Source organism: Rasamsonia byssochlamydoides (genome assembly GCF_041956645.1).
Source record: "Rasamsonia byssochlamydoides strain NRRL 3658 unplaced genomic scaffold VTN77scaffold_86, whole genome shotgun sequence".
NCBI lineage: Eukaryota > Fungi > Ascomycota > Eurotiomycetes > Eurotiales > Trichocomaceae > Rasamsonia > Rasamsonia byssochlamydoides.
Genome location: NW_027192469.1, coordinates 61526 through 86307, shown reverse-complemented (window position 1 = coordinate 86307; position 24782 = coordinate 61526). Strand labels below are relative to the sequence as shown.

The 24782-nt window shown below is 48.4% G+C and overlaps 10 protein-coding genes across 10 annotated transcripts; 4 read left to right on the top strand and 6 right to left on the bottom strand.

The window, feature by feature from the left end:
* Positions 1 to 1123: 1123 nt before the first annotated feature.
* On the top strand, positions 1124 to 1452 carry VTN77DRAFT_9308 (uncharacterized protein; the record flags this gene model as incomplete). Its single annotated transcript, XM_069425902.1, has 2 exons — positions 1124 to 1147; positions 1201 to 1452. 2 exons carry the CDS (start codon positions 1124 to 1126, stop codon positions 1450 to 1452), a joined length of 276 nt encoding a protein of 91 aa, XP_069273989.1.
* A 790-nt stretch (positions 1453 to 2242) lies between these two features.
* On the top strand, positions 2243 to 4009 carry VTN77DRAFT_9307 (uncharacterized protein; the record flags this gene model as incomplete). Its single annotated transcript, XM_069425901.1, has 6 exons — positions 2243 to 2614; positions 2678 to 2925; positions 2984 to 3201; positions 3260 to 3344; positions 3400 to 3782; positions 3861 to 4009. 6 exons carry the CDS (start codon positions 2243 to 2245, stop codon positions 4007 to 4009), a joined length of 1455 nt encoding a protein of 484 aa, XP_069273988.1.
* A 398-nt stretch (positions 4010 to 4407) lies between these two features.
* Positions 4408 to 6079, bottom strand: VTN77DRAFT_9306 (uncharacterized protein; the record flags this gene model as incomplete). The annotated part of the gene is made up of 2 exons (XM_069425900.1): positions 4408 to 5669; positions 5743 to 6079. The coding sequence occupies 2 exons, from the start codon at positions 6077 to 6079 to the stop codon at positions 4408 to 4410; spliced, it is 1599 nt and encodes a 532-aa protein (XP_069273987.1).
* Positions 6080 to 7458: 1379 nt separating this feature from the next.
* VTN77DRAFT_9305 (uncharacterized protein) lies at positions 7459 to 9011 on the bottom strand (the record flags this gene model as incomplete). The annotated part of the gene is made up of 9 exons (XM_069425899.1): positions 7459 to 7689; positions 7769 to 8123; positions 8182 to 8238; positions 8374 to 8531; positions 8578 to 8622; positions 8678 to 8684; positions 8753 to 8806; positions 8861 to 8898; positions 8955 to 9011. The coding sequence occupies 9 exons, from the start codon at positions 9009 to 9011 to the stop codon at positions 7459 to 7461; spliced, it is 1002 nt and encodes a 333-aa protein (XP_069273986.1).
* Positions 9012 to 10523: 1512 nt separating this feature from the next.
* On the top strand, positions 10524 to 12645 carry VTN77DRAFT_9304 (uncharacterized protein; the record flags this gene model as incomplete). The annotated part of the gene is made up of 3 exons (XM_069425898.1): positions 10524 to 10680; positions 12135 to 12154; positions 12220 to 12645. 3 exons carry the CDS (start codon positions 10524 to 10526, stop codon positions 12643 to 12645), a joined length of 603 nt encoding a protein of 200 aa, XP_069273985.1.
* Positions 12646 to 12989: 344 nt separating this feature from the next.
* On the bottom strand, positions 12990 to 14443 carry VTN77DRAFT_9303 (uncharacterized protein; the record flags this gene model as incomplete). The annotated part of the gene is made up of 5 exons (XM_069425897.1): positions 12990 to 13466; positions 13532 to 13568; positions 13631 to 13858; positions 13936 to 14244; positions 14325 to 14443. 5 exons carry the CDS (start codon positions 14441 to 14443, stop codon positions 12990 to 12992), a joined length of 1170 nt encoding a protein of 389 aa, XP_069273984.1.
* A 916-nt stretch (positions 14444 to 15359) lies between these two features.
* Positions 15360 to 17641, bottom strand: VTN77DRAFT_9302 (uncharacterized protein; the record flags this gene model as incomplete). The annotated part of the gene is made up of 5 exons (XM_069425896.1): positions 15360 to 15821; positions 15883 to 16484; positions 16564 to 16761; positions 17259 to 17318; positions 17371 to 17641. The coding sequence occupies 5 exons, from the start codon at positions 17639 to 17641 to the stop codon at positions 15360 to 15362; spliced, it is 1593 nt and encodes a 530-aa protein (XP_069273983.1).
* Positions 17642 to 18831: 1190 nt separating this feature from the next.
* On the bottom strand, positions 18832 to 20138 carry VTN77DRAFT_9301 (uncharacterized protein; the record flags this gene model as incomplete). The annotated part of the gene is made up of 5 exons (XM_069425895.1): positions 18832 to 19137; positions 19283 to 19542; positions 19611 to 19621; positions 19721 to 19857; positions 19953 to 20138. The coding sequence occupies 5 exons, from the start codon at positions 20136 to 20138 to the stop codon at positions 18832 to 18834; spliced, it is 900 nt and encodes a 299-aa protein (XP_069273982.1).
* Positions 20139 to 20782: 644 nt separating this feature from the next.
* Positions 20783 to 21976, top strand: VTN77DRAFT_9300 (uncharacterized protein; the record flags this gene model as incomplete). The annotated part of the gene is made up of 1 exon (XM_069425894.1): positions 20783 to 21976. The coding sequence occupies one exon, from the start codon at positions 20783 to 20785 to the stop codon at positions 21974 to 21976; it is 1194 nt and encodes a 397-aa protein (XP_069273981.1).
* A 317-nt stretch (positions 21977 to 22293) lies between these two features.
* VTN77DRAFT_9299 (uncharacterized protein) lies at positions 22294 to 23489 on the bottom strand (the record flags this gene model as incomplete). Its single annotated transcript, XM_069425891.1, has 3 exons — positions 22294 to 22766; positions 22816 to 22918; positions 22992 to 23489. The coding sequence occupies 3 exons, from the start codon at positions 23487 to 23489 to the stop codon at positions 22294 to 22296; spliced, it is 1074 nt and encodes a 357-aa protein (XP_069273980.1).
* Positions 23490 to 24782: the final 1293 nt, after the last annotated feature.

The window sequence follows — 24782 nt, the reverse complement described above, 5'->3', positions numbered from 1 at the left end:
CAATGCTTTTTTTTTTCTTTTAGTAGTGTTAATATTTTATCATATTTCCTTGGCTAGCCAAAGTAATAGCCACTCCTCAGGAAATTTATATAGGGAAAATACTATTTATCTCGCCATGCAAGGAGTTAGCACAATGCAATTACTGGAGAGAGAAAAAAGAAGGCCTTGGAAAGAGCTATATTGGACTCATCTAAGTACTTATGAGATATCAGAGAGGAATCAGAACAAATGGTCGGCTCCTGAGGTTTATATGGCGTGGTTAGGGCTTGTTCATGGGCCGGAGGAGCTCACCGGCAGCATCCACAATTTATATAGTTTGCCTCACTATCGGGTAAACAATTAATTCTATTGAAAACAAATATTTTGTAACTAGATTAATTATCTGTAAACATTTTTCTTTTCTCTATCTCTCTTTTTTTTTTATTTTTTTTTTAAAGAAAAATGTTATTTTATAATCTTTTTGAGATCTTAGTGCAAGAAAAATGCCAGTTGTGCCATCTTGCTGTAATGCCCACCATACCGTGGAGGAGAATTATTACAACGGTAAAATGCCCATTAGGAGCATGCCTCTCCTCTACCTATTTAAGTGACCCATTTAAGTGATCCTTTCTTTTTCCATCCCTCCATATCCATTACCATTTCGTCAGAAAAAAAAAAGAATAGCTGACCAAGTCTGCAAAGACTCTGACTGACGAATATATATCGCGACGTTCTCTTCTCCCTGCGCTCCTAAATAGGATATAGAATCCAGCAGAAAATCGTCCAGTTATCCACATGGCTGATCAGTCAATCGATCGACTCTTTATAGAATGTTACTTCAGCAGCGTGACCTCCATTGGGGTACCTACCTAGAACAGAAGGAGCGCAATCACGTGTCCGACGGAGCACTCCTCCTTCCACTTCTCTTCTCTGTCGACACAACACTTCACATGAATACCCATTTCTGCTTTCCTTCTATTTCCTTTCCTCTCGTTACCAGAGAGCTGGCTGGTTTTCTGTCGGAATATCAATTTGATAAATAGACTCTCCAAAATGCCGTACGCTTCCCCGACACGCTGCAAGCGAAATCATTAAAAATAGCGAGCGACATCAGCAGGGAGATCGTCCTGGTCACCTGAATTGAATGACGAAAGAAGGATGTCAACAGGTGAGGTTTTCTGATCCGATATCTATTTCATCAAGCGGATAATTAATCGACAGAGTGCAACTCCATACTACTCCGGACTGCTGACAGCAAAGGCGGTGGCGGATGCGGCACGATCCGAACGAATCCATCCAACCCCGCCGTCCGTTATCGCACCGATTGAATTTATCGACTCACGACTGTTAAAACTTAGTCCACCATGTGCCTGCTTATTTACCCCAGTTTTCTCGATAATTGCCTATCAAAGGCATGGGAACCGATCGAAAATCAAGATCATCAAAAGCGGGAGAGCCAGCACAACCGGGTAGGCGTGCGGGATTTTGCACGGCAGTTCTTGGCGCATCGCCACACTAGCTGTATGCATGCATGCTTATCTTCATCTGCAGCAAGGGCTTACTGCGTATCTATCCATCTCTGTCAGCCGTTGGCGATAAAGCATCGGCATCAATATCAGCATCAGCACCAGCACCAGCGCAACGTGAGCAATATCCCAGATAGGAATCATAGTTCCTGGCAAGGCTGGTGATCTGACTAACCTTATTATGTAATTGACAGGAGACCACACAAATCACGAAAATCGGATGAGGGGAATTTCACGGTTCGGCTGGTTTGGTGGGATGTGGATCCCGCCCTAGCAACAGAATGCCTCAGTCGACAGGATGTCTGCGAGCAATCCATATCTGGCAGGTCAGGGTGGGGACGAGGCTGAAAATAATTGTGCGAGTGAGAAAAAAATCACCACAAAAATCCTGCTATCTGGCACACGCTCAGATAACGACGCGCAGCACGCGGGGGAAGAGCATGATCTGATAGAAGATCGAATTCATCTCCTCGCTGCCTGCTGGTCGATTCAATTGGGTTGACTATTATCTGCTTCGTGATTGTGTGCAATCGTGCGTGTGCCCTGGCAGTCGCAACGATTGAAATCGACTGAGGTGACGGGGAGATAACGATTGAAAAAAAGGAAGAAAGAGAGAAAGAGAAAGAGAAACAAAAAGAAGAGAGAGAAGGATTCACTGTCAACAGATTTCTCTGAATCAACTGTCCTCTGTCAACCAACATACCAATCGCCGGAGAAGAAAACAGACGAAGGAAATCATGACCGAGAAAGACACCGAGGCCAACAAGCCATCCGACCTGGCCAACGCATCGCCGCTCGGCGTGCTGGAATTGATCGAAACGACCGAGAAGCATCATCCGGTACACTGGCCCGCCTGGAAGAAATGGTCGATCGCCACCATCTACTGTCTGCTGCAGGTCCTGGTCACCATACTCTCGACCTCGTACGTCAGCGCCGAATTCCTCATCCAGGAAAAGTTCGGAGGCAGCGACCAGGTCGTCGCGCTCGGCCAGAGTCTGTTCATTATCGGAACTGCAGTTGGTCCCGTCTTCCTGGGGCCCCTGTCCGATATCAACGGTCGGAAGTGGGTGTATGTCGTGTCCATTGTCATCTATGGACTGTTGCAGATTGTAAGTGTCGAAAGATTCTCGACAAGAGAATATCGTATCAGCTGGATCATACTGACTTCCCAGGGATGTGCCCTCGCGCTTAACCTCCCCATGATGGTCATCTTCATGCTGCTGTCCGGCGTGGCCGGCAGCACTGCCCTGTCCAACGTCGCCGGCACCATCGCCGACCTCTTTGGCAACGCTGACAACGCCGGCCAGCCCATGGCCCTGTTCGTCATGTCGGCCAACACGGGGCCCAGCATTGGCAGCGCCATTGGCCAGTGGATTGCCGAGAATCCGCACATGGGCCTGAACTGGGTGTTTTGGATAAAGTGAGCCGGCCTTCGATCTATCAACTGACCACAATTGACGTGACGTGATGTGATGTAGTGTGATCTTTGCCGGCCTCTTCGCTGCCGTGATGGCCCTGCTTCCGGAGACGCTCCCTCGCGTTGTTATTGCGCGCGCAGCCAAGAAGGAAGCCTTGCCGGCGCCCGACGCCGAGGCAGTCATCGCCGATGCCAAGGTCGATGTCCTCAAGGAAATGCGCTTCGTCACGACGATGGCGTTCCGCATCATGTTTACCGAGCCGATTGTAACGTTCTTAGGTGAGTGATATGCATGAAGATGAGTGTGGCCATGAGGCTGATGTATCTGTGTCTACAGGACTCTTCAATGGCTTCGCCTACGGACTTCTCTTCCTGTATCTCGACGGCGTCTTTGATGTCTTTGTTGGCAACAACGGCTTATCGTAAGTCAAACCGTATAGGACAGTAATATACGGAACAACGAATTGACTCGTGTAGGATCATCGGTGCCGATCTCACCTATCTCAACTTCGTCGTGGGCGTCGTCATCATGTTCTGCTTCTTCGTCCCCGTCCAAACCTGGCTGTACACCCGAGACCGAGTCCGGAAGGGCGGCGCGAGTCCGGAAGCCCGTTTCCTGCTCTCCCTCGTGACTGTCTGGGGCTTTCCTATCTCGCTGTTCTGGTTTGCCTTCACGTCGAACGGCAAGACCTCGTTCTGGTCGCCCGTCATCGCTGGAGGCGTCCTCGGCGTGGCCGATCCGCTGCTGTGGCTGAGCATGCTGAACTACATCGCCGACAGCTATCCCAACGTGGCCGGGTCGGCGATGGCCGCGTTTCTGATCCCGAGCTTTGCGCTGGCTGCGGGTTGTGTACATATAGGTTTGTGGACCCTCACATATATATACATTCATGAATATATGGAAGCGAAGTCTCACTGACAGTTCGCTTTGACATTAGGCATTGTCATGTTTGACAACCTGTCAACGACGTGGGCCTTTGCGATATTGGCGTTTGTCTCGCTGGGGGTTGTCGCCTTGGTCTATGTGCTCTATTTCTTTGGACCAAAGCTGCGTGCCAGGTCGAAGCTGGCAAAGAATCCTTCCTAGTGAGACTCGTGCACATTCCTCCTCTTTGCCTTTGTGTATGTGCCGTGTATTTATATAATCTATGAAATTGTAGTTACGTTTTCGTTTAATCCAATTTTTGTAAGGAAGTATATAATAGAAATTGAGAGATTAGAGCTTGATATTTTTATGCTCATTTTATGATAGGGTCCTACCTTCCTGTTGTCCTTCAATCTAAAGTACAGGAAAAGGGCATCGACTTTACAAATTGTTTGTTTTATGAATTTCAATGGAAGGATGACATTCACCTAATTCGATGATCAGCCTACCTTTCCGGCAGGGCTACAAACTCGGAATCTGAAGATATTTACGTTACTGAATTCGCAGAGTTCATAGGTTCCTACATCCCTCCAAACCCTCCAATACATTCATCGTCTCCGTCAGTTCTTCTCCGACACAGGATCTCCCTGCGCATACGCATCAACATGGGCCGACGAAAACTTCCTGGCAGACACTTTCTTCGCAAACAAGATATCCAGCTCCTCATACGTCCGTCCCCGGGCCTCGGGCAGGCGGAAGTAGGCCCAGATGAAGGCCAACAAGGACGTGCACCCCCAGAAGAAACCCGTCTTGCCGGACACGTTCCACGCCGTCGGGTTCATGAAGTACGGCTCCAGCACCTGCGAGATGATATTCACCAACTGATAGGACGTCCGCGCCAGCGAGACGGTCAGCGAGCGCAGCCTCACAGACGACGTCTCCGATACGATGGCGTAAGCGATTGGTCCCACCGTCAGTGAGTAGACGAACAGCCAGAAGATGCAGAAGGCTGACTGGGCCCAGAGCGAGCCTGACGTCTTGGATGAGGCGTTCAGGATGCCGATGATGAAAAGAGTCGCGCACAAGATGCCCTGCCCGCCCACGTACAGCGTGCGCCGGCCGACATGGCTGATCAGCCACCACGATAGGATCGTGCCGACGAAGGCGATGGCTGTGCCCCCGAGATTGAGCTGGTACGCCCGGTCCGAGCTCATGCCCGCTGTGGTGAAGAAGTAGCTCGGCGAGTAGGCGAAGGTGCTGCCGGACAGAATCTGGCCCGCAAACGCCATGCAGCAGATCTCCGTCCGGCGCAGATCTATCCCCCGGAAGCAGTCCCAGTAGCTGGTGCCCTTCTCGATCTGGGCCTCGATCTTGGCCGTGTGGACCAGCATCGCCAGCTGCCCATTGATCTGCTCTTCTGTCTTGTTGCCCGCCAGCCGGCGGAGACTCTGTTTGGCCTCGTCGAGACGGTCCTTCCGCACCAGATACCACGGACTCTCTGGCGCAAGGAAGCAGACCACCATCAGTGGCAGCGGCCACATCCACTGCAGCGCAAAGGGGATGCGGTACGCCCATTCGTCGCCGCGGTCGATGAGACCTTCCAGCACCCCGGCGGCGATGAACTGGCCGATGGCCCAGCAGAGGTTGACATATGTTGTCAGATAACCGCGCAGGTTCGTTGGGCAGACCTCTGAAGCGTATGTCGGGCCCACGATGGCAAATACTCCCCAGGCGAGACCGCACAGGATTTGACCGACCAGGAGGACGGGCAGGGACGGCGCGAAGAAGACGACGAAGATGAATGCATTCATGAAGAAGAGGCCGCCGATCATGACCCAGCGATAGCCGAAGGCCGACGAAAGGTATCCATTCAGAATACCGCCTAGGAGTAGACAGATGTCAGGATATCAATGCTGGAAGCATGTAAAAAAAAAGATCTTGCATGGATTACACACCAAACACCGTCCCCACCGTACTGGCCATCGACAACCCCGTCTGCCACGGCGTCGAGACCTGGTAACCGACTGAGCCGCCGTAGTCGTGGCCATATTTCTTCGCGAACTGTGGATATCCGAAAAAGTTGCCGATCAGGATGACGTCGTAGCCCTCCATGACGATGGACATGGAGATGAGCATCGACCAGGCGACAGCCTTGCGGTTGGCGCTGAGCGCCTGCCAGAGCGTCTGGCGGTGCTCCTCATCTGAAGCGTGTTTGGCCTCGATGAGGGCGCCCTGGCCGAGGGTGTCCTCGACGTGGTGGGCAGCTGATTTCTCGAGGCTATAGTCTGCCATGTCGTCAGGAATACACAACTGGATAAACAACAGGAAAAAGAGAGCAAGTTCAGGGCCGGGCCATGGGCTGCTCTTCTTCAGTATAAATATACCAATAATACATAGCAGCCACGCTTGCAGCGGCAGCAGCCGTCATCTTTTAATTAATATAGCACTGACCGGAGTATCTTGGCAGTGTAGTTGCTATCCAGTTCTATCCCAGCTTCTCGCCTGCATAGGCCGTGCGCAAGTTACTACATACAGTTGTTGTCTAGAATCTGTCAAATTCCCTGCGGGGTTGAGATGCTGCACTGACCACCTCCGTCAGCTAAATCTGGAGAACGTCGCAAGAAAATGCGGAGAATCTGGGGTAAGGAAAGCCAGACCCAACCGAGCCAAGAACGTTGTCTTGCTGTTCCGCTGCAAGAATCAGCAGATCAAATAATTAGGCTATAATTCGCTATTGTCGTACCTGAGCTGAGCTGGAATGGACTGGGGGTCGGATTGATGGAAATTAATTTATTGCTTGCTGGCTGTCCTAGATTTCTCCACCTATCAGCGGATGTCCGACACTGCGTACAGACTAAGTAGGTCTGGAGTAGGTACAGGGTTAAACTTTGGCGTCATGTTGTTTAACTGGGTAAAATAAACCAGATCCAGACATAGCAGACAGATCGCCTTCTGCATACGACAGGACAACAATGGCGTTGGTACCGTAGATCCGTCGCGGAATATCGCTCGTATTAACTAATTAGACTAGTCTGGTAGGTAGACGATGAGTTTAGTTTGTGCTGTATGGAGGATTAAGCACTGATCAAGGTCGAAGGTATTTTTATCCTCTATTATTCCTCTATGTACATACATGTACAGAGCAATATGGGAGATGACGATAAGGTTCTATCACATGTTTTCCATATATATACCTTATATATATTTATATACACTGTACGTCGTATGCGATAGTAATTGCTTGATGTTCCGCAGCTCTTCCTGTTCTGGGCGTCAGGTCGAATACCATTGCTTCTGTAGAGGTCGAGGAACAATCAATGAATTCGGCCTTGATACGATGATGCCGCTCTCTATTCACATGAATCGCAAGTCTCTGTGTATAGGAGGTATAGATGATCAAGAGATCCTGATAACGAAAACGTTGCTTTTTGTCGTTGCTTTTCGTAAGTTTGATGCATTCAGCAGACGAAATCTCCTTTACTAAGCGTTATCACCTTTAACAGGGATTCGCTTTCGAGCTTTGAGGAAAAGATCCGAGTATAGCTAGCTACTGGCCATGTGAATCGAGGTTGAAATATTGGAAGCGGACGATCATGAGAGAGCATGATGAAACGAGGACGCAAAGCATGGCCCACGAGTGCCAACGGAAAATAGAACAGATAGAAACATTTTCAAGGCTTCCTCCCGTAGACAAAGTAAAATGGAATCCACAGGTGCAGCGAACGATCCTTGAGCTCATTCCGCACTTTCGCCACCAGTACCTCTACCTCCTCACTGGTCCAGCCAAGGATGCGCGAGAACAGTGCGGGGGTATAGGATTCGATTGCTTGTATTTGCTGAACCTGTTGGAACCTTCCAAGCTCTTTCATCTTCGGATCCTTTGGCCACGGACCGATTGGGACCTATTATAATTAGTTGGGTTGCTGGAATTCAGAGAAGATGATAATAATAAGTAAGAGCAGAAGAAGGGGTCCAACAAACCTTAAAGACAGACTCCTTCACATCAACAAATCCTGCCTTTTCCATCTTTTCCTTCCATAATGGAGCATTCATAAAGCTTTTGCCGAATTTCTCCCCAGCTGCACGTCCTTCCACAGACCACAATTCAAGGTTCTCAGCTTTGTCAACACTATCATCATCAGAAAAGAAGCGGCAATAAGCACCATCAAATTCAAAATAACCCCCAGATTTCAAATGCTCAAATGCCTCACTGAAGAGCCGGTCTTCATCAGCGACGCACCCCTCAAGCTCACGGCCATGAATAAAATCGAACTTGGTCTTATATAACCAAGTGGACTCGTAATCATCAATCTCAAAGATACAGTTTGGAGGGACCCTAATCTAGATCAGTATACTCGTAAGGAATAGAAAAGTAGGTGCGCTGCAGGAGTTACCAGGAAGGTTGTATAGCGCTCAAGTCAGTGCCGATTACTTGCGCAGAAGGATGATCACTATAGGTTTCGACATCAGTAACAAGCCTAAGTACCATCACAAAGCCCGACGGCTCCAGTACTACAGTCTGCTTCCACCCCGGACTTCTACTGGACCACCATGCTCCTGCTCATAAGGGAGAGAACAGCTCTTACTCGGCAAATTGAATGGCCCAGATTCCTGTGCCAGTACCGAGGTCTAGCACACGCTGCGGATTGTTGCCGATTGGCGCAAGGTAAAGCCGTCCTCCTAGCATCAGAAGATAGATATGATGGAGAAGATCAATTCGGTCTTGTTCTTCTTCGTCGTTTGGCTATAACTAGCTCAGTCGCAGCCCTGAAGGATCCGGTTGCACATACCGCAATATATGCTCCTTCATGATATGCGTGGTAACGACGCCCGTTCTAAAAGAAAGTGTCAGTATCTTATCGAGCAATTATAATCTGCCTTAAGACTTACCTCATATCTGTTAACGTGGTCATGAGTAATCTCGTTAGAAGCTTGGACTTGAAGGTATAGCTAGTTAAGACGTACTTATAGTCTTTGATGCTTGAGCTGAGGGACGACACATAGCTAGCTGTGCCAATGCTATAGTAGATCAGACCAAGGCTGCGACAGTTGGGGCAGTTTAAATTCACTCACGATCCATTGTAAGCCGAATCGGTGTCAGCAGGGGCCTCCTAACCAAGACAATCATTGGTATATTCTTTAGAGTAGGAGTGTAGCGGATGCTCACGTCTACTTCAAGGGTATTCTCAGCCTGTGGATGTTGAGCCGGCGGACTTTGAGCCATGATTTCGACGTAGACCTCGGGGAGGGGAGAAGGAGCAGATGGAGTAGGCAAACAGTAGTAGAAACATTTGAGGGGGAAGTTCTATGAAAACACCTAACTGCTCTTCTCCCTCAGTACCCAGCTGCAGGTTTGACCATCTATCTGCTATGACATGACACCACCAACACTACATATCTAGTCAGTCCGCAGTAGCTGCTTGCGTGACACATGCATCGCAAATTAAATGTATGGATAACATACCAATCAATGGCCTATCTGCCTTGCTTGACAGGGCTATTAGCCTATGTGTCTGGTCACTTCTGTCGTCGCTTGCCGCGGGAATGGCGTAGCGCTTCTGCACCATGCATGCTACAGCACGTTTTGTGTAACAATCTTCGTTTAGCCTGGCGAATGGAAAATATTTTAACCCCGCGGAAGGAACAGTAGAGAGTTCTAGTTCCAGACCAGTTCTCTTGCAACAACAGGAACAACAGTCTTAATGGACTAAATACAGTTCCTAGAGTTGCAGGAGGAGAATTTGGAGGGTAGAAATTGGGAGCGCTTTCGAACGCGGGTATCATAATATGCTGCTGGTTTGAGCGGGAGAACAAGTTAGAGGGGCTCGAGAGAAGTATTGCTGATCGTCACCGTCCTCCAGCTTCAAGAATGAAGATAAGATGAGACTTGCCGACATTTCCTGGAATAACTGACCCACCAGCTAGAGGCTGAAGAATGCTAGGCAAGAGAAAGCACGAGATTGATCAAAGAGATAAAAGAGCCAACACCAAAGAGATGTATACGATAGTAAGGTGTTAGGTTATGATTGGTAAAAAAAAAAAAACAAGGACAGAGAATCATTGCTCCAGCATAACAATCCCAATCGCAAGAAGATGGTTCAGCGGTGCTAAGTTAGATGAGAAAGAGGAAGTATCACTAGAAAGTTTTCTGATAAAGCTGAAGACCTGATTATCCTGAGATCTCTGGTGGACAATGAACTTCCCTCGAAGTTTCTTCAGCAGCACTGACGACATTATCAAGTGTATATAGCTAGGACACTTGTAAGGTGGCTGCCCATTGTTCTGAGAATTTTAACCGGCATGAATGTTCAGAATGCGACATATTTACTGTTTGAGAGTTGGCGTTGAAGAGCTAGAAAGAAGAAAAAGAAAGAAACACCAAGGTAATAACTAAAGAAGGGTAAGCCCTTGGAAGTTATACATATACTAGTTTAACGGGTTCACACGAACAATAAAGGGAGACGAAGAGATTAGATCGACAGGTGTTATAATCTTTGTCGCGAGGCCAAAGACGGCGAGAAGTCACTAAAACGAAGGATATGCAACAAAATGGCGCTTTCTCAAGGAGATCAATTGTGATCTCCAGAAAAAAAATCGAAGTATAGTGTCGAAGACGGCATTTGGGGCGCACGCATATAATTTTCAGAAAAGTTTTGACGAGTATTAGGTGTAGTTTGAAGCAAACGCCAATTCAGTAACAAATTTGCTCTTGGGGGACTGATGTAAAGCGTCGACGATGTCTTCAGGCATGCTCAAGGGTTCTCCCTGGGTTTCTTCGAACCCTGCTCTCAAAAAACGTCCTAAAGTTCTTATCCTTTCTTCAATGGGAGGGTTTTACGACCGCGAAACCTTTGTTTTATCCGGTCCCTACAGCCCCGTCACTATTTCCAAGTGTAGGGAATAACTTTCCCTAGAATTATGTAACATACTCACGCCTTTGGGGTTCGTGAAGCATCTGCAAAGTTGTAGTGGAAATAGTCCGAATCTCAAATCTCATGGTTGTTCATATGCTACTTTGGTCTCTTCAGGGACTCCTGTTTCAGGCGCGTGAAGCCTCACTTATTTTCCCCTGCACATGGCTCTGTTTCTCTAACTTAATACGGTCTCTTACCATATTTTTTCTGGTACAGCTCTGCCCCAATGGGAATTGGAAGGAAGACAATCGGCTGTTCCAAGAGGACGGAGCGGACAAGGCGGGCTACTAACTGCATGAAATTGATATTTCTACTTCCATGGAGGCATCAAACGCCCTGGAGGAAACTAGAGAGGTGACCCTCAAACCGTCTGGGCGCTTTCAATATATTATCTGTGTTGGAACCACAATAACGGTAGCAGAACCAGTGGCCAGCAGGTATAAATATAAATTGCATTCCACCATGGTTCCAGTGGCATAGCTAACCCCATGTCAGGTACCATATTCCATCCCATGGTCCGCTATGGCAAGTTTGGAAGGACTGCTCGAGATGGCTGATAACTTACAGGACCGGCGATTTTTGGTTTTGCATGATGCAGCAGGGAGCTATGGCTTGCCGTACACGTCCAAGTAATCTGACTCCACCCACTTCGTCTCCATCACCCACCCCATACTTATCATCCAGTATGGCCTCTCCTCGTCATCATTATCAGTTAACATCAAACATAGTTCCAAACTTCTCCCAACCTTCCCACTTGGAGCCAGATGAATGTAATAAGGCAACAGGCGTTTTCAACAAATTTATCGCCCATTATGAACCCAATCAATTAGCGGACAGAGGCTACAAACCAGTTACTCTTATCCACACTACATTTGAACATGTCATCGCCCGAGATAGTTTTATGAATTGCTTCTTCTTATATGTTTATGGACGACGGCATCCAGAAGATGTATCCCGATCGAGTTTCTCTCAAGCGTTGTCTTATTTTGACGCCTTTACATCATGGGACATGGGACAGAAAGATGAGCTTGCAATAGCCCTCAAAGACTTTGCTGATTACCTTATTGATAATTTCTTTCTTCCACGTAAGGTCCCTGGACAACTGAACCCTGTGATATGGAGACGTTCACACTCGTTCTCCAGTCAGGGCCTCATCTGCCAGGACGCCCCAACCAACACCAGCATCACTATCTGCCGCACAGGCATCTACACATATCGCTAGAACAACCAGACGAATTTCAGCTCTGCGGCAAAGCTGTCTTATTCGTGACCACCACCAGTGTGTGATATCTCGCAAGTTTGATTGGGCTGAGGCCAAAAATCGCCTTAAACGAGATGGGGACAGTTTCGAAGTGGCCAACCTTTGATAAACGATAAACGGTTCCAATTTTTAGAAGTCGTCCATGTTCTTCCCCACTCTCTGACGTCCACAGGGGGTGAAGATTCAGAGCTAGTATGTTAAAAATGCTCAATTTCCAATCTTTTTTTCTGCGTGAGCAACTGACGTTGGCACTACAGAGTGACTCGAAGAAAACTACCCTTCGAATCCTTGATATGTTCGATCCTGGCATCGTGCATCTGATCGATGGGACTAATATTGACAGCCCAAAAAACGTGCTTACGCTGAGCCTTGATCTCCATCGGATAATTGGTAATTTTGTGATATACTTTGAACCTACAGCAGATCAGGTTCCACATCGGTACAAAATCGACTCAATGGAAACCATGCTCCCTTTAAGTGATCAAACCTTCCCTGTCACTCGCACACTCTACCTTAGCCCTGACCACACAATTGACCCCCATTCCCCTCGACTTCTCGCCATCCACTGCGCCATCGCGGGGATTTTCAAGGTCAGTGGCGCGGGTGCCTACATCTTCGATATTCTTCGAGACATGGAGGAAGTGGGTGTGAAGGCAGATAAATCACGAATCTGGCGCACCTAGTAGGGTTGAGTTTGGGGGGCTGGTTGGATGAAGTAGCTGCTTATTGATCATATAGTCCTTCGCGAGGAGTAAATGTTCATATAAAGCGAGAAACATACTTGCTCAAGATGTCGGTGACGAATATGAAAGAATGCTTGCTATACGTGAATAGAGCAAAAAAAAAAAAAACCGTTGATTCACTGCGTTGAGCCCATAAAATTCACATTATCCAAATTCCTCAACAGGCAAATCATTCTCGGATTCGCTCACGGCTACCCTGTTCTTTGCCACCACTGCTGGACCACATTGGAAGGGTACGTCATCAACAGTCCAGCGTCATGGATCGCCTGGCAAGACAGACAGAGCTAAGGCTGGCTCAGCAGCTGCCGGCGGATGCCCAGGATCGCCCTAACCCACACACGGGCGTAAAAGCTTTGGTTTATTTTCCTATCAAAGGCCATCGCAAAGAGGATAATGGTGCTGTAGACGTAGGATAGTGTGAGCATGACAAGAGGATCATCCTCCGGTAGTGGAAACAGTGTCGCAATAACACAGGCGTCGAGCGGATAGAGCAATTGGAATTGCTCCTCTGCGGTCATGGCATTTCGCTCTTTGCGTACTATCTGGATGCAGTCACATAATCGTCGGATAGTTGCAGCCAATTCTGGTTTGCTCCGCGCGCAAACGGATATTGTCTTTAGAGAGTCCAGGCCTTCACTCAGCAAGGAGTCCACCTCGGAAGAGGAGTCGCTTTCCACCGTCATCATGTCTGCGTCTGGACCGTGGGAGATGTAGGCTGATAGTTCCGAATCCCTCCTGAACGGCTGCATCGCGGTAGCTATCTGCGTGACGACTTTAAGACATGTTCCTACTGTAATAGAAGTAAGTACATGAGTCATCATCATACCGACGACGTCCTCTCAATCAAGACCTTCCAACTGCGCCTGCAGTCAGATATTAGCCCCTCCACAATGAATCCTCATTTTATGGTCCGGGCTAGGCTTACCATTCATGACAGTGCATCGACAATAGGATCGATGTCACGAGCACGGCATCGGCATTTGTCTTGGAAAAGGATCGAAGATCCTGCTGCAGTCCTCTTATGGCCAGGTACCGGTACCGACTGGCGACTTGGTCTGCTTCCAGTGACTGCGTGGCCAGCGCAAGGACAAACGCAGAGCAGGTGATGACGGCGTGAGAGACGAAATCGTACGACACTGACAGGCGGAGGAAGCTGCATGGATCAGCGTAGCACATCGAATTTGGCCTTTTGCCAGCAAGCAACAGGTTCAATGTTTGTTTCAGACCTACAGCGGAAACTGATCGTTCCACAAATACCATTCATAACGCTGAGTAGCAATGGAGATTGCCGCCCTCAGCCCCAATGGATGCAGATACCGCAGATCATGCAGGGAAAAGTTGTGCCATCTGGGACTCGACAGGGCCCTCAAGTGTGGGAGGGGAGGGATCCCGGTCTGTTTCCAGCTCCTGCAGTCGTTCTCCATGGTTGCTGGCCAGAAAAGCTGCTCCTGCTGGCTGACCTCTGCCGTTGTCGGTGAGGAAGAGGACCGGGAAGTACCAGCATACTCACAGATCCGATTTCTCTGAGCGCATTGACGGCTAGATCCTGTATGAGCTTTGTTCCTTTTTGGACCCTTCCCGGCTTGAAATTGAATTAATTATGTATGGACGGATCTTACCAGCGCGGACGTAATTCATCACACTTGACGTGCTGCTGCTTGCATGGCTTACAGCCAAGAGTCGATTTTGCGTGGCTCCTACAGATTAGCGTCCTGATTACCACTGGAGCAGGCTCCATTATTTTGCAGTCTTCTGCAGAAATCAATGAAATTAAATGAAATCTATGAAGCACGATCTGTAGAAACAAAATCATACGGCGAGCTGAACCTGGGGATAAATGTAGTCTTGTCATGTCATTTTTATTTTTGTAGCCACGTGGGGGTCTTTCAGCTCGTAGGTAGTCTTCAGCCTTGCTGTTAAATTATTGGCCCTTGGATGTGATGTCATATTGGATTACTTAAAGTGTATGAATCTCTTAGTCATTTTCTATTATCCGTTAATTGAAGAATTCAGAGAATGTAATCTTATTATAATACTCTCGAAGTGATTGGCCTGGATGTTAGAACGGACTGGGCTAGGGTAGATTCTTAAGTTACCTAAGGATAATTATATGAACCCGATCAGGTAGAAACCAGTAATCATTATCATGATTTGTAAGGCATCACCCAGGAGAACTAGGCCTGTTTATTGTCATTACCTTATGTAACCAGGCTTTCCAGAGAATGTACAGTACAGTATAATTTACCAACTCTTCCCCCTCTGTAGCCTTTATGTTGAAGTCATGATTGGCAATTACACAACTGAGACCCTGCCAGAAAAGACTCCGCAGCCTTTATATACATACCTTCCGAACGGGTTGTTCATATTCCTTTCTGCCGTCCTTCATCGATGCCATTCCGATTGATAAGCTTTAACCGGGATTATTGGGTGGATGCGAGTGATTAGTCACTGACATGCTATGTTTCATATAAATTGATATGCTGAAAACTTCTCTTCGCAGGGTCGGCTCTTAGGGAAGACGGTGACTCAAGAAGACCAAACACTATCATGATCATTGCTATCGTTTAACCACTGCTAAATACTTGGAGATGCCGTTCTACCATTTCCATAACCGAAATTGACCATCACCGACAAATTGACTTCCATCAAGTAGATTAGCGAGCAGACTCCGTTCCCAAAGACAGCCGCCATACCTCATCAAAGAATCGATTTGCCAGGCTATAGCAACGGCGATCAAGCGGCGGATTGACCTGCGTCGCAAACACAGCGGCAATTCCACGCTCTCTATTGAAAAACCACGACAAGTTCGGCATGCCAAACCAAGCAACGGAGCCCCATCTCATCGCTCCAGTATCCCTGACAGCCGTCAAGCCTGCCAGCGTCCAGTTCAATCCGGAGGCATTGTCAATATCGCCTGTCATCGATCGGAGACCGTCCTTGGATGCAATCAGCGACTCGAGACACAGCGATCCGGCCATAAACTGAGGCGCACACATCTGGTCGATTGTCTCTCTCTTTAACAGGACGGGGTCATCTTTGATCAAGTCTCCGATGATGGCGATAAATTCGGGAACCGTCGAATATAGCCCAGCTCCGCCCAGAATCCTCCGGTGCTTCTGCGGGCCACAAACTGGGTGTGTCTTTCAGACTACCTTCATCGTCGCTCTACCTTTCCACTGTTCCGATCAGCCGAGCCTGGATATCGGGTCTTCTTTCCAGTCGAAACGTCGTCGAGGATAGACCCAGTGGTCGATAGATGAATTGCTCGAAGTAGTCTTCTAGAGTGTTCATGTCATTGAGACGAGCCACTGCTACCCCCGCCCAGTCGATTCCGACACCGTACACCCATCCCTCGCCTGGCTCGAAAAGCAGGGGCAATGACAGTGCATCGATCACTTTTCCCTCCATGCATCTCGGGGTTTCGCCACGGGATGCGCGCCAAGTCATCAACAACGGGTGATAATCGTAGCCGAGGCCGCTGGTGTGAGTGAGCAGGTGCCGTAGGGTTATCCTCTTCGTTGCAGGTCTGAGTTGGAACGGGGGACTTTTGCCGTCATTAGTTTCTGAAGGAGTGATTATCAGAGGGTTTGCTAATTCAGGTAGCACTCCATGGATTGGCTCGTCGAGGGTGATCTGGCCTCGCTCAACGCACTGCATGACAGCGATGATTGTGCAGGTTTTGGTACAGCTCGCGATCCAGAACGTCGTGTCTAGGGTCACAGGCTGCGCATCTGGCCTGACAGAATCGTAGCCCGATGTATTGGTATAGAACGGTTTTCCTGTGCTGGCTCATTAGAAACATGCAAACTGACAAACCAGATAAGGGAGACAGAGAGATGTGTGCATTTCATTCCTTACCTGCTTTGTCGATTGCTGCTAAAACGCAGCTATGCACGCAGTTGCTTCCCTGGGCTGTCTGTTGGGATAGGAAGTCGTTGAATTTCTCCATGTCTCTGGTAGTCTCGGCTTGTCTTATACAATATAGCGACACGCTATCGATTGGGCTCACATGCAGCCCAGCGCTGGCGCTGTTGCTGTTACTCGGTAAGTCCGGCACTGAAGACAGAATCAACAGCGAAATGAAGGTGTCGTGACAAAGATGTGCGTATAGTTTAATATACAACTCGCATAGACCCTTTAACCATCTCCACGAGCGCTGATTTCCTTACCAAAAGCGACTCATCAGGTGGCTTATATGTTCCTCTATACAATAGCTGCCTAGCTGACAAAGCAACAGCTGAATTCGATTTCGCTACTAACCAAAACTCTTGGATCTCACTAAAATCTTACACGAAGCCCGTCCCGCAAATAATCTCCATTGACTCCGTTAATTCCTTAGAGGCCAGAGGTAAGGCTGGCTTTCGGAATTAATTAAGAGGTAGGGATTATATGCAGACTGCCTAGCGGACTGGAACCATGGATAAAAGAATAAGTGCTATAAGAGGTCAGAGTGTCTGGGGAAGTGGGAGTCCGACTTGGGAGAGACACTGCAGGATGTGTTGATTTTGGACAACCCTTGGAGCAGGTGATTACAGTGGTCACGGCAATGGTACTTGTTTGGGTAACCGGTTTGGTGTAGGTCACCGAACCACTGGTGATAGTGGTAGGAGTAACTAACAAGCTGTGAGCTGGAGATTCATTTCATGTCAGATACAGTCAGCTTACCAGGACAAGTGGTGGTGGTATATGTAGTAGTAATCGTCGTGATGGGAACGCTATCGGGAGGTGGTATCGGGGCCGTTGGATTTGTTGGAGACGTCGAGGTTTGGCATGTTGGACCTGTCGACAGCCAGCTGCTGTTCTGATAAGGAAAGCATAGGCCTGTCTGGGGCCACCACCGAGCTGCCTTCATGCCCGTGGGTCCTTGTTCTGGGGAGTTGATGATAGTTGCAAGTGCAGTCCTGGCCAGGAAGAGGAAAATGAACGCCAGATTCATTTTGGATGCTATTTCATAAAACAAATGACTTATCTGTGAGATAGTAAGAACGACAAATTTGTGAACCGAGGGGGTCGTAACGAGAGTCTTCCTCGGGCAGTGTCATTATAAAGGGTTTCTTCCAGTTAGAGAAGGAGTCAAGGGGCTTATGTATGAGTACTGGGATTGTTGGCAGTGGTGATGGCATAGGCAATGTTATTCCCACATATTAGTCCAAGTATGCGGGAAGTGACCGACTGAACAAGACGATACAAGTTTCTGCATTATGACCAGGATCATTCGTCATTCCATCCATAGATACAATTTATTCACTTGCCTTCGTCCCAGCCAGGGACTGTCCGAAGTGGCAATTAATGGAAGTAAAGGTACCGCCCAGCAACGGTAGAATGCTCAGATTCGCTGTCATTAGTGATTTCAAGCAGAAGTAGACCAGGGTGTACTCTTACAGACCGGATTTTACAAAATATCAAATGATATCTGTCAGGCGCGGGAACTTTCCTGGAAGATAAGCTGGATTTCACACTCTACTGCAAATCGAGTTATTCATTCAACTTCTTCGAATGAGACAGGTTGCGATCATTCACTCTCTGCGAATGAATTCCTAAAATCATGGCCGGAAGTCCAAAATGTGAGCGTTGTTCTGCACATAAGAGTAAACAAGTTTATTGGAAAATGAATCCAAAGTACTGGAGGAATCTTTAGCAAATAGAAATCTCTCAGTTCGAAAATACTTTACTGAACCAAAAACGTCATAGAATCTTGGATCTCAATTGGGCACGGATCTTTGGGAACCCGCATGTTGTGAGAATCGGTGCTCAGAGCAACCTAACTCCGTTGATGCAAAGGATTATAGTACAGTATATATCGCCGTAATTTCATTTGAATGGAAATGTGATGCTTGGAGAGGAAAAGAAAAAATGTAAAAGGAACAGAGAAAATAGAATCTAGACTTTAATTGACGGCATTTAGCTATTAGGCCTCTTCGGTATGTATCGCCACAAGCATGTCAACAAATGAAGTCGCTTATTCTCCTGAAATCCCGTCAATCCAGAGTTAATACTCCATATGCCGATGACATTGTGTGCTCATGCAGCTCTCTTGTTCCTATTCTCTCCTTCGATGTTTCGATTACATCGATGAGCAGGAAGGAATGCACATTCCTATATTCCCGTAGACAATGAACAGTCCCATTACACCGAGGATGAGCTGTTAGGATCAACTGCCGCTCTTCTGGCCTGGTTGCGTTGCACAAATTCCACAATCAATCGATCAACCTCCTCGGGCTTTTCATAAAAACACGCATGCCCAACGCCCTCTAGGCGATGATACTCGGTCACGGCAGGGAAAAGGGTCCGCATCAGCGCTTCCAGTTTCTCGTGGCGGATATGCCGATCGGCAGTGCCTTGGATGACGAGAAAGGGCATCCAATGCAGGGCTGAGAGCAGATTCATTTCGTCCTGTGTTCGAGTTGCCATGATGCGGCGGACGGCGGGTGTCTGAAGTTGTGTGTTGTGAGCATGATTCAGAGTGTATAGCTCGGCAGGTGGATAAATCAAAAACAACAACAACAACAACAACAACGAAAAGAAAAAAAAAGAAAAAGAAAAATGTTGAAATGAATCAACGGTTATGACCGCATACCTGAGCAGCCACCACGCCCATCCACGCCCACTTCGTCTCATCGGAGACTGGATAGTCAGGGGAGAAGCATGAGTCGGCCAAGTCTATACACGCCTGGAAAAAGACGTCCACATCCGCACTGAGCAGCCGGGGAAGGAGTTCAAACACCCACGGGTCTGCCACTGCCTCGTGAGCGGACTTGTACGGTATGCCGGCAAGGAGGATGATGCCGGTGACAAACTCGGGTCTGTAATGGGCGCATACGTCGGTGGCGATCAAGGCTGTGGTCTTTTCTTAGTAAAACTTTTTTTTTAAAAAAAAAGATCTTCTAATGAATAGGGATCTTCACCTCCATAACTCCTGCACAATTCTCAGTCAAGCACTCAGCGGAAGCATTTTAATTTGGATACAGCAACGGGAGAATATGTTTGCCGCCTTTTACAAGCAAGCGGTTCTCACCAGCCAGCCAGGTAGGGCCTCGTCACTCCAAAGGCCTCACACACAGCGGCAAGATCCTCTGCCATCTGGGCAGATGTATATGCCTCCGGGGTGGTCGGCTGGTCGCTGCGGCCATGGCCACGGAGATCATAGCGAATCTGCGAATTATAATAAGCGTTCTGTCAGTTCTCACAGATGTCATATTGTGATATTCGAGGCAGGCTGAAGTCAGGTCTACTGGTTTCGCATTTACCAAATAAAGATTCCTGACCAGCAGAGCATCCGCAAACTGCTTCTCAAACACCGCACACGAAGACGCAAAACCGTGCAGGAACACAACCGCCGGATTGCTTCGATTGCCCACTGCTTCGGCCCAGATCTTGGTCCCGTCTGCGGAGATGACCGTTCGGCGGGTGGGTTGAGTCGCGTTTTCCGTCATGATGATTCATGTGGGTATCACTTGTTCACTGCACAATAAACTAATTAATTTGGGGCATCGGATATCTTCTGCCGGAGGAGTGTCAGTGATCATGTGGCGGGTGAGAAAGATTATAATTCTAAACGACTCTGGCCACTTATAGACTATCTTCTTCATAGAGCCTCTCCTTTTAACAGTGCTGTCGGATGGGTCGGCCGGAATATTAATAATGAATGGTTGGATCGGATTTCTGAACCGTCGATGGCATGGTCCATGGTTTGTATGCGGGGTGAACCGGATAGCAATTGGTGGGGATTCCTCGTTAACTATCAAGTAAATAATCATCACCTCCAAACAAGAAGAAAAGGAAAAGGAAAGGAAAACACTACCGTGAATTCCAGCCAGCGTCTACATAATAACAATCAAGCTCAACAGACTCTAAGCTGAGTGGTATATATCCGATATCGCAAGCACCTCGTCTGGGAGCCGGATAACGTCCGGTCAGTATCCGACTTGATAATCACAGTTGTCCGAATCTAAAAGACCACGCTCCCCCAGCTGCTATTTACAGATTGTGGAAACAATTCTTCCTCTTTGTCTCCCACCTTGTTGACTGCTTTTAACAGAGTTCGAACGTGATCCGGGTCAATTTGAATTTGCCCACGATGGACCTGGCAGAGGCATTTGAGAACAGTCCCAACATGCAGCCGATCAAATGCATCGACATGCACACCACCGGGGAGCCAACACGCATCGTATATTCTGGCTTTCCACCGCTGCAAGGCACGCTGCTCGAACAGCGCGACCAAGCCATGCAGCAGTACGACTCCATCCGCAAGCGCATCATGCTCGAGCCACGAGGCCACTGCGACATGTACGGCGCCATCATCCGACCTCAAACCGAGCTTGTCGAGTCTGGAGACGCGCATGTTGGAACACTCTTCATGCATAACGGCGGATTCTCCACCATGTGCGGGCATGCAACCATCGCGCTGGGCCGATTCCTCGTCGACACGCACGATCTGAGCGTCTTTCCCAAACGAAATGAACTGAAGCTAGACCCAGTTACTCAAACGATTACTGTCAACCTCCATGCGCCGTGTGGGCTGGTGCGAGTGACCGTTCCCGCCACCCCGGATGGACAGAAATCAGATCCCTCACGGCCAGTGAAATTTCTTTCGACGCCCGCCTTTGCAGCGGCTATCCAGATGGAGGTACGCATTCCTCCGGAGGTGCGATGGCCGGAGCTGAATGGAAGGGAGTCCATCGTTCTCGATATCAGCTATGGCGGAGCATACTATGCCCTCGTCACGGCGCACGAGCTGGGTTTTGCAAACGGTCTGAAAGACGTCGACCTCGACGCTGTCACGCGCTGCGTCCGAAAGCTGAAGCCCTATCTGAGTACGCATCCGGAGGTTGTCGCTGCCATCCAACACCCGGAGGACAAGCGCCTCTCGTTTCTGTACTCCGTGATGATCGTCGACCCCGACCTGGGGACCAAACCAGCCGATGTGGCAGGTGCTGAAACCGGCCTGTGCTTCTTCGCCAACAATCAGATTGACCGGTCACCGACAGGGTCGTGTGTAACTGCCAGGATGGCGCTGGCCCATGCAAAGGGCCTCAGACCGGTCGGTCAGCGCTGGGCCTACCACTCGCTGGTATCGAATTTTTTCGGCACGGGCGCGTTTTGTGCGGAGATTGTTGAGAAAGTCAAGATTCCGGGCGGCAAGGGGATCTCAGAAGACGGTGTAGTTGTTCAGGTGGAAGGACAAGCGTACTATACGGGGACGTCGGTCTTTGTCGTCGAGGAGGGCGACGTGATATTGTCCGGATTCACCATGGAGAGTGTCTGTCAGTAGTCCAGATGTGTAACTTGCTTCCGGTCCTGAGTCAACGATTGCAGGCTTTTACGCAAGTCTGAAGATGGTATATTGACTGTGAACAACAAGTACATAACTGAGCCGGGCTAGGATATCTTGCTTTTATATATCCCGTACGGCCAGAGCACGACTGATCTAGGACCATGTAATCGTGTTTTTGACCAATCACTGTAAAGACTAGACTTGATTAGGATCTATTTAACAGGCCATCTGTGAGAATTGCCTGTATTTCGTGTTCTATGGTGGAGTAATTAACTCTACATTAGTACCAATATCTATATAATGCGTTTTATACTCTACGAGTGCCCCTGGACGTTCTTCGGCACGTAGGGCTCCTCGAGATACTGGACCTCCTCCTCCGTCAGCGTCTTTCCACGTACATCGACCGCTTCTTCCAGACGGGAAAGATTGCTGAACCCCACAATGGGGACGGTCCCCTTCTGGATGATCCAGACCAGCGCCACCTGGCTCATCTTCCAGCCTTTCTTGTCCGCCACCTCCTGCACCCGACGGACGATCTCCTTGTCAGCCTCAGTCAGCTCCTTGGGCTGGGTGGCCGACCGCGTTGTCTGGCCCTGCTGGTCTAACGGTCGAGCAAGCACACCACTGTAGAGCGGACCCCAGGGAATAAGCCCGACACCAGTCTCCCGGCAGTACCGGTTCATCTCTCGCTCCTCCTCGCGGTAGAGCAGCGAGTAGTGGTTCTGCATGCTGATGAACTTGGTCCAGCCGTTCTTTTCGGCGATGTGCTGCAGCCGGGCGAATTGGTCTGTGGATATTAATACAGCTCATAAGAAGAGGGCAACGTCATCACTTACATGTCCACATCGAGCTCGCCCCGATGTAACGCACTTTGCCAGACTGGACCAGGTCGTGGAGAGCTTTCATCGTCTCTTCAGGCGGGACGGTGTAGTCGTATCGCTAGGCTTGAGTCAACATATCTGAAAGCCGATACTAGAGTCTCTCTGATTTTTTTTTCGGGTGGACAACGCACATGAATCTGAAGCACATCAATATAATCCGTCTGCAACCGCCTCAGCGACGCATTGACAGCATTGAAAATCGCCGCTCGCGACAGACCACTCTGGTTGACATAGTCTTTGTTGTTCCTGACTTCGTTCGGAAACTGCACTCCATTGACGCTCGGCTCCTCACCGACCACAAAATAGCACTTGGTCAAGAGGACCAGCTTGTGCCGGGGAATATTGTACTTCTTGATCACACGGCCGATCATCTCCTCGCTGATACCGGCCGAGTAGACATTTGCCGTGTCCCAGGTGTTAAGGCCCCGATCATAGGCCCCCTTGAGCAGCTTCTCGACTTCCTCTTCGTTGTCCTGCACCCAGGGTCGCCAGTCTTTGTGGCCGAAGGACATGCCGCCTAGGATGGGGACTGACACACGCAGTCCGGAGGAGCCTAATTGAACATATGAGACCTTGGTGGCCTCGAAGCTCTCCTTGAGGGAGCGGGGGATCTCCGTAGTAGAGCTCATGGCGACGGATAGAGATACAACGACTGTTGGTAGAAGTGTTGACACTGTTAGTAGGATGGGCGCTGCCAGTCAATAAATAATCAGAGCACGATGTGCCATGGTGCTGTACTAATCACAGGCAACCAATGATATCGTAAAGCGGGGCGATGCCGTCATTTATTTTCCATGGACCCCGCGTCTCCACATTATGGATCATTATTACTTCCTGCTATCAAATAGTTATTACTTCTAAATCCTGGCGGTGTTAACCACGGCGTTAGTCGGATTTAGCGGTGCTATATGCACATACAGTCAGACTATAGATGGCGCACAATCAAATTATGTCAGTAATATCCGTGGATATGTATGTAGGCAATTCCATCACCCAGTCAAGGTGGTTTTCTCAAAAGCACCTTTATACCATCCTTAATGCTTTGAAAGTTGTTTGGCAATATCCAACCAAGGAGGCCCTATACTTTATCTTGAATAGAAGGGAAATTAAAGTGAGTGGTAGTTTATTACTCTAACCCTTGAAAAGCTTTATCTAATACGGACTATCGCTTGGTTTTTCAAGGACGGAGTAAGTTCGAAATATACGGCAATTTATACATAATAGAGTACCAAGCCTGTTTCACTGAAGTCCTGCTTATATTATAATCACTCGCGATCTGACTATTACAGGAAATCTGAACTAGTGTTGTGCAACCAAGTACTTACATTTACATGAAGAGTGGTACCGAATTTGAGGCACAGGGGAGGAAGGTACTATTGCAGCTTGTGCTCCTCTTCCCTTCAAACCGAAAGTGCGACATGACTATAGTTGGGAACCCTAAGACGTAGTAATAGTGACAAACGGAAAGATTAGTAGGAGATTCAAAGACTAATTTATACAACGAAAAGGGTTAATAGTCTTCTGAGGATCTCATAGTTGTGAGCCGTAGCTCCCAGGTTTGCATTAACTAGGGTATGTGATGTGGATTATATAATGAGTTAACACATCAATTTCCAGATTTCGCAGTGAAGTCCAGGGTAACACAATGACTGTCATATCTATCTGACAGTCTGTAAGTCTGTAAGGCGGGTGAATCCACGTCCCTTCCCATCATGTGGCCACAGTTGTCTATCAGACAGTTCGATGGGTGTCCTCCAACTGGATGGACTGTTCCCTATTTGGCCTCTTGCACTATTTCTGTATAACTCCAAACTCTCTTATTATGACAGCTGGTGAAGTTGTTCAGAAATCTGGCTATCTAGTCACAGGAACACCCGTAGTCATTATACTCGCTACTGGTAGGTGGAAAAAAAAATAAGAAT